At 50.1% G+C, this 8102-nt stretch overlaps 1 protein-coding gene across 1 annotated transcript in view; it reads right to left on the minus strand.

Moving 5' to 3' along the window:
- LOC121556643 (unconventional myosin-X-like) overlaps positions 1 to 8102 on the minus strand; it is a 294837-nt gene that overhangs the window by 37281 nt on the left and 249454 nt on the right. Inside the window, exon 27 of the mRNA XM_045206479.1 lies at positions 4531 to 4626. Coding sequence (XP_045062414.1) covers positions 4531 to 4626 — 96 coding nt within the window. The remainder of the gene's footprint in view (positions 1 to 4530; positions 4627 to 8102) is intronic.

Consider the following 8102-nt stretch of genomic DNA (forward strand, 5'->3'; position numbering starts at 1 on the left):
ACAGAACAGGGCTAGAGTCTGGACAGAAGAGGGCTAGATCCTGGACAGAAGAGGGCTAGACCCTGGACAGAAGAGGGCTAGACCCTGGACAGAAGAGGGCTAGACCCTGGACAGAAGAGGGCTAGACCCTGGACAGAAGAGGGCTAGACCCTGGACAGAAGAGGGCTAGACCCTGGACAGAAGAGGGCTAGACCCTGGACAGAAGAGGGCTAGACCCTGGACAGAAGAGGGCTAGACCCTGCACAGAAGAGGGCTAGACCCTGGACAGAAGAGGGCTAGACCCTGGACAGAAGAGGGCTAGACCCTGGACAGAAGAGGGCTAGACCCTGCACAGAAGAGGGCTAGAGTCTGGACAGAAGAGGGCTAGAGTCTGGACAGAAGAGGGCTAGACCCTGGACAGAAGAGGGCTAGACCCTGGACAGAAGAGGGCTAGACCCTGGACAGAAGAGGGCTAGACCCTGGACAGAAGAGGGCTAGACCCTGGACAGAAGAGGGCTAGACCCTGGACAGAAGAGGGCTAGACCCTGGACAGAAGAGGGCTAGAGTCTGGACAGAAGAGGGCTAGAGTCTGAACAGAACAGGGCTAGACCCTGGACAGAACAGGGCTAGACCCTGGACAGAACAGGGCTAGACCCTGGACAGAACAGGGCTAGAGCCTGAACAGAACAGGGCTAGACCCTGGACAGAACAGGGCTAGACCCTGGACAGAACAGGGCTAGAGTCTGAACAGAACAGGGCTAGACCCTGGACAGAACAGGGCTAGAGTCTGAACTAGGGCTGTGGTGGTCATGACATGTTGTCAGCCGGTTATTGTCATGCAAAAGCCAGCTGGTCTCATGGTAATTGACTGTTAATTAACATAAACATGTTTAGCATCTCCAGGCTCCACTCATACAAGCCTCTGATGCATATGATAGCTGTCCTCCGGCCACAGCATGGTGCTACCCTAGAGCTACCCTAGAGCATGGTGCTACCCTAGAGCTACCCTAGAGCATGGTGCTACCCTAGAGCTACCCTAGAGTGTGCTGCGGAGGCTACTGGAGACCATTGCAAAACAGTGTGCTTTAATCAGTTATTTGGTGACATGTGAATATATTTAGAATAGTTTTATCTAAAAAGGATCACTTTTAATATTTCACTGTTTTTATTCCTCCTCTGAGGAGCCTCCACTGATGTGATGGAGGGGATACTGACCACAGCGTTCTTGGGGTTTGCCTGCTCATGGTGTATCTGCATCAGCTGTTCTGGACTGGTACTGTGGACACGACTCAGCAAAGAAAAAGCCATATCTCAGACTGCCCATCTTAATCTTTTCTTTTTATTGGCCAGTCTGAGATATGGCTTTTTCTTTGCAACTCTGCCTAGAAGGTCAGCATCCCGGAGTCGCCTCTTCACTGTTGACGTTGAGACTGGTGTTTTGCGGGTACTTTTTAATGAAGCTGCCAGTTGAGGACCTGTGAGGCGTCTGTTTCTCAAACTAGACATTCTAATGTATTTGTCCTCTTGCTCAGTTGTGCACCGGGGCCTCCCACTCCTCTTTCTATTCTGGTTAGAGACAGTTTGCGCTGTTCTGTGAAGGGAGTAGTACACAGCGTTGTACGAGATCATCAGTTTCTTGGCAATTTCTCGCATGGAATAGCCTTCATTTCTCAGAACAAGAATAGACTGATGAGTTTCAGAATAAAGTTATTTGTTTCTGGCCATTTTGAGCCTGTAATCGAACCCAGAATTGCTGATGCTCCAGATACTCAACTAGTCTCAAGAAGGCCAGTTTTATTGCTTCTTTAATCAGCACAACAGTTTTCAGCTGTGCTAACATAATTGCAAAAGGGTTTTCTAATTATCAATTTGCCTTTTAAAATGATAAACTTGGATTAGCAAACACAACGTGCCATTGGAGCACAGGACTGATGGTTGCTGATAATGGGCCTCTGTACGCCTATGTAGATATTCCATTAAAAATCAGCCGTTTCCAGCTACAATAGCCATTTACAACATTAACAATGTCTACACTGTATTTCTGATCAATTTGATGTTATTTTAATGGACAAAAAATTGTTTTTCTTTCAAAAACAAGGACATTCCTAAGTGACCCCAAACTTTTGAATGGTAGTGTATATATATATATATATATATATGGGCAGCATGATGCGATTATAGGCTATTGATGACTTGAGAAAGTCGCAAAAAAAAGCGTGCTCTGTTCCTTGCCTCAGGCTGTACATGCTGTTCTCTCATCAAGTGATCATATTATCACCCATCAGACTTTTCTCAATTTAATCTTGTCTTTACTAATATGTACAATTAGTTTAGATTTAGAATGGCCCATTATCAAATGGGCAGGACCAGGGGCAGGGGAAAACCGACTTGTCATCCGTATGTACTGGAGAAGCGAATGGAGGCCACATAATTTTAATTCAGGTTTTTTTTTCGGCCTTGGGCTCATATACAGGCCCTTGGTTATGCATAAGCTGTAATATCCGTAAGGGTGTTTTGAATGAATCATCACCTTAGAAAGTGCTGTCCATTTCATTGTTAGGCTTTGAAACAACATCCCCAACAACCATGTTTTACACTGTTCTTTCTTCAAATCTTTCTTCAATCACATACTGTTTTGATTATGTGTTTGATTTGATTTTCAATTGCATTTGTAGTGATGACAGAGTGGTCAGAGGGACAATAGAGCCCTGAGTACCGGGCCATCAGGACCTGATGGTTAGAGGGACAATAGAGCCCTGAGTACCAGGCCATTAGGACCTGATGGTTAGAGGGACAATAGAGCCCTGAGTACCAGGCCATCAGGACCTGATGGTCAGAGGGACAATAGAGCCCTGAGTACCAGGCCATTAGGACCTGATGGTTAGAGGGACAATAGAGCCCTGAGTACCAGGCCATTAGGACCTGATGGTTAGAGGGACAATAGAGCCCTGAGTACCAGGCCATCAGGACCTGATGGTCAGAGGGACAATAGAGCCCTGAGTACCAGGCCATTAGGACCTGATGGTTAGAGGGACAATAGAGCCCTGAGTACCAGGCCATTAGGACCTGATGGTTAGAGGGACAATAGAGCCTTGAGTACCAGACCATTAGGACCTGATGGTTAGAGGGACAATAGAGCCCTGAGTACCAGGCCATTAGGACCTGATGGTTAGAGGGACAATAGAGCCCTGAGTACCAGGCCATTAGGACCTGATGGTTAGAGGGACAATAGAGCCCTGAGTACCAGGCCATTAGGACCTGATGGTTAGAGGGACAATAGAGCCCTGAGTACCAGGCCATTAGGACCCGATGGTTAGAGGGACAATAGCCCTGAGTACCAGGCCATCAGGACCAGATGGTTAGAGGGACAATAGAGCCCTGAGTACCAGGCCATTAGGACCTGATGGTTAGAGGGACAATAGAGCCCTGAGTACCAGGCCATTAGGGACCTGATGGTTAGAGGGACAATAGAGCCCTGAGTACCAGGCCATTAGGACCTGATGGTTAGAGGGACAATAGAGCCCTGAGTACCAGGCCATTAGGACCTGATGGTTAGAGGGACAATAGAGCCCTGAGTCCCAGGCCATCAGGACCTGATGGTTAGAGGGCCAATAGAGCCCTGAGTCCCAGGCCATCAGGACCTGATGGTTAGAGGGACAATAGAGCCCTGAGTCCCAGGCCATCAGGACCTGATGGCTAGAGGGCCAATAGAGCCCTGAGTACCAGGCCATTAGGACCTGATGGTTAGAGGGACAATAGGGCCCTGAGTACCAGGCCATTAGGACCTGATGGTTAGAGGGCCAATAGAGCCCTGAGTACCAGGCCATTAGGACCTGATGGTTAGAGGGACAATAGAGCCCTGAGTACCAGGCCATTAGGACCTGATGGTTAGAGGGCCAATAGAGCCCTGAGTACCAGGCCATTAGGACCTGATGGTTAGAGGGACAATAGAGCCCTGAGTACCAGGCCATTAGGACCTGATGGTTAGAGGGACAATAGAGCCCTGAGTACCAGGCCATTAGGACCTGATGGTTAGAGGGACAATAGAGCCCCGAGTACCAGGCCATTAGGACCCGATGGTTAGAGGGACAATAGAGCCCTGAGTACCAGGCCATCAGGACCAGATGGTTAGAGGGACAATAGAGCCCTGAGTACCAGGCCATTAGGACCTGATGGTTAGAGGGACAATAGAGCCCTGAGTACCAGGCCATTAGGACCTGATGGTTAGAGGGACAATAGAGCCCTGAGTACCAGGCCATTAGGACCTGATGGTTAGAGGGACAATAGAGCCTGAGTACCAGGATAGGACCTGAGGTTAGAGGGCCAATAGAGCCTGCAGGCCATCAGGACCTGATGGTTAGAGGGCCAATAGAGCCTGAAGACCTGATGGTTAGAGGGACAATAGAGCCCTGAGTCCCAGGCCATCAGGACCTGATGGTAGTTAGTGAGTTGGGTAGGCTACGAGGAGATTACCGTCACTCAACAGTCATGTAGAATATTACTGCGGTAATGAATCATGACTGCCGGTGTGCTGTCGTAGTCTGAACCTACCTGGCGTCTTCAGGAGTCTCTGCATAGATGTGGTAGGTTCTCTCTTCAGTCACGATGTTCAGAGCATTCTCCTTCGCATGGTTATCCACTATGTCCCTGTAGACAGTGGGATGGGGACACCACAGGTTAGAGACAGGTTATCCACTATGTCCCTGTAGACAGTGGGATGGGGACACCACAGGTTAGAGACAGGTTATCCACTATGTCCCTGTAGACAGTGGGATGGGGACACCACAGGTTAGAGACAGGTTATCCACTATGTCCCTGTAGACAGTGGGATGGGGACACCACAGGTTAGAGACAGGTTATCCACTATGTCCCTGTAGACAGTGGGATGGGGACACCACAGGTTAGAGACAGGTTATCCACTATGTCCCTGTAGACAGTGGGATGGGACACCACAGGTTAGAGACAGGTTATCCACTATGTCCCTGTAGACAGTGGGATGGGGACACCACAGGTTAGAGACAGGTTATCCACTATGTCCCTGTAGACAGTGGGATGGGGACACCACAGGTTAGAGACAGGTTATCCACTATGTCCCTGTAGACAGTGGGATGGGGACACCACAGGTTAGAGACAGGTTATCCACTATGTCCCTGTAGACAGTGGGATGGGGACACCACAGGTTAGAGACAGGTTATCCACTATGTCCCTGGGACAGTGGGATGGGGACACCACAGGTTAGAGACAGGTTATCCACTATGTCCCTGTAGACAGTGGGATGGGACCACAGGTTAGAGACAGGTTATCCACTATGTCCCTGTAGACAGTGGGATGGGGACACCACAGGTTAGAGACAGGTTATCCACTATGTCCCTGTAGACAGTGGGATGGGGACACCACAGGTTAGAGACAGGTTATCCACTATGTCCCTGTAGACAGTGGGATGGGGACACCACAGGCTAGAGACAGGTTATCCACTATGTCCCTGTAGACAGTGGGATGGGGACACCACAGGTTAGAGACAGGTTATCCACTATGTCCCTGTAGACAGTGGGATGGGACCACAGGTTAGAGACAGGTTATCCACTATGTCCCTGTAGACAGTGGGATGGGGACACCACAGGTTAGAGACAGGTTATCCACTATGTCCCTGTAGACAGTGGGATGGGACCACAGGTTAGAGACAGGTTATCCACTATGTCCCTGTAGACAGTGGGATGGGGACACCACAGGTTAGAGACAGGTTATCCACTATGTCCCTGTAGACAGTGGGATGGGGACACCACAGGTTAGAGACAGGTTATCCACTATGTCCCTGTAGACAGTGGGATGGGGACACCACAGGTTAGAGACAGGTTATCCACTATGTCCCTGTAGACAGTGGGATGGGGCACCACAGGTTAGAGACAGGTTATCCACTATGTCCCTGTAGACAGTGGGATGGGGACACCACAGGTTAGAGACAGGTTATCCACTATGTCCCTGTAGACAGTGGGATGGGGACACCACAGGTTAGAGACAGGTTATCCACTATGTCCCTGTAGACAGTGGGATGGGGACACCACAGGTTAGAGACAGGTTATCCACTATGTCCCTGTAGACAGTGGGATGGGGACACCACAGGCTAGAGACAGGTTATCCACTATGTCCCTGTAGACAGTGGGATGGGGACACCACAGGTTAGAGACAGGTTATCCACTATGTCCCTGTAGACAGTGGGATGGGGACACCACAGGTTAGAGACAGGTTATCCACTATGTTCCTGTAGACAGTGGGATGGGGACACCACAGGTTAGAGACAGGTTATCCACTATGTCCCTGTAGACAGTGGGATGGGGACACCACAGGTTAGAGACAGGTTATCCACTATGTCCCTGTAGACAGTGGGATGGGGACACCACAGGTTAGAGACAGGTTATCCACTATGTCCCTGTAGACAGTGGGATGGGGACACCACAGGTTAGAGACATGTTATCCACTATGTCCCTGAGACAGTGGGATGGGGACACCACAGGTTAGAGAGACAGGTTATCCACTATGTCCCTGTAGACAGTGGGATGGGGACACCACAGGTTAGAGACAGGTTATCCACTATGTCCCTGTAGACAGTGGGATGGGGACACCACAGGTTAGAGACAGGTTATCCACTATGTCCCTGTAGACAGTGGGATGGGGACACCACAGGTTAGAGACAGGTTATCCACTATGTCCCTGTAGACAGTGGGATGGGGACACCACAGGTTAGAGACAGGTTATCCACTATGTCCCTGTAGACAGTGGGATGGGGACACCACAGGTTAGAGACAGGTTATCCACTATGTCCCTGTAGACAGTGGGATGGGGACACCACAGGTTAGAGACAGGTTATCCACTATGTCCCTGTAGACAGTGGGATGGGGACACCACAGGTTAGAGACAGGTTATCCACTATGTCCCTGTAGACAGTGGGATGGGGACACCACAGGTTAGAGACAGGTTATCCACTATGTCCCTGTAGACAGTGGGATGGGGACACCACAGGTTAGAGACAGGTTATCCACTATGTCCCTGTAGACAGTGGGATGGGGACACCACAGGTTAGAGACAGGTTATCCACTATGTCCCTGTAGACAGTGGGATGGGGACACCACAGGTTAGAGACAGGTTATCCACTATGTCCCTGTAGACAGTGGGATGGGGGACACCACAGGTTAGAGACAGGTTATCCACTATGTCCCTGTAGACAGTGGGATGGGACCACAGGTTAGAGACAGGTTATCCACTATGTCCCTGTAGACAGTGGGATGGGGACACCACAGGTTAGAGACAGGTTATCCACTATGTCCCTGTAGACAGTGGGATGGGGACACCACAGGTTAGAGACAGGTTATCCACTATGTCCCTGTAGACAGTGGGATGGGGACACCACAGGTTAGAGACAGGTTATCCACTATGTCCCTGTAGACAGTGGGATGGGGACACCACAGGTTAGAGACAGGTTATCCACTATGTCCCTGTAGACAGTGGGATGGGGACACCACAGGTTAGAGACAGGTTATCCACTATGTCCCTGTAGACAGTGGGATGGGGACACCACAGGTTAGAGACAGGTTATCCACTATGTCCCTGTAGACAGTGGGATGGGGACACCACAGGTTAGAGACAGGTTATCCACTATGTCCCTGTAGACAGTGGGATGGGGACACCACAGGTTAGAGACAGGTTATCCACTATGTCCCTGTAGACAGTGGGATGGGGACACCACAGGTTAGAGACAGGTTATCCACTATGTCCCTGTAGACAGTGGGATGGGGACACCACAGGTTAGAGACAGGTTATCCACTATGTCCCTGTAGACAGTGGGATGGGGGACACCACAGGTTAGAGACAGGTTATCCACTATGTCCCTGTAGACAGTGGGATGGGGACACCACAGGTTAGAGACAGGTTATCCACTATGTCCCTGTGGACAGTGGGATGGGGACACCACAGGTTAGAGACAGGTTATCCACTATGTCCCTGTAGACAGTGGGATGGGGACACCACAGGTTAGAGACAGGTTATCCACTATGTCCCTGTAGACAGTGGGATGGGGACACCACAGGTTAGAGACAGGTTATCCACTATGTCCCCTGTAGACAGTGGGA

The sequence above is a fragment of the Coregonus clupeaformis genome, chromosome 23 (assembly GCF_020615455.1).
Source record: "Coregonus clupeaformis isolate EN_2021a chromosome 23, ASM2061545v1, whole genome shotgun sequence".
Classification (NCBI taxonomy): domain Eukaryota; kingdom Metazoa; phylum Chordata; class Actinopteri; order Salmoniformes; family Salmonidae; genus Coregonus; species Coregonus clupeaformis.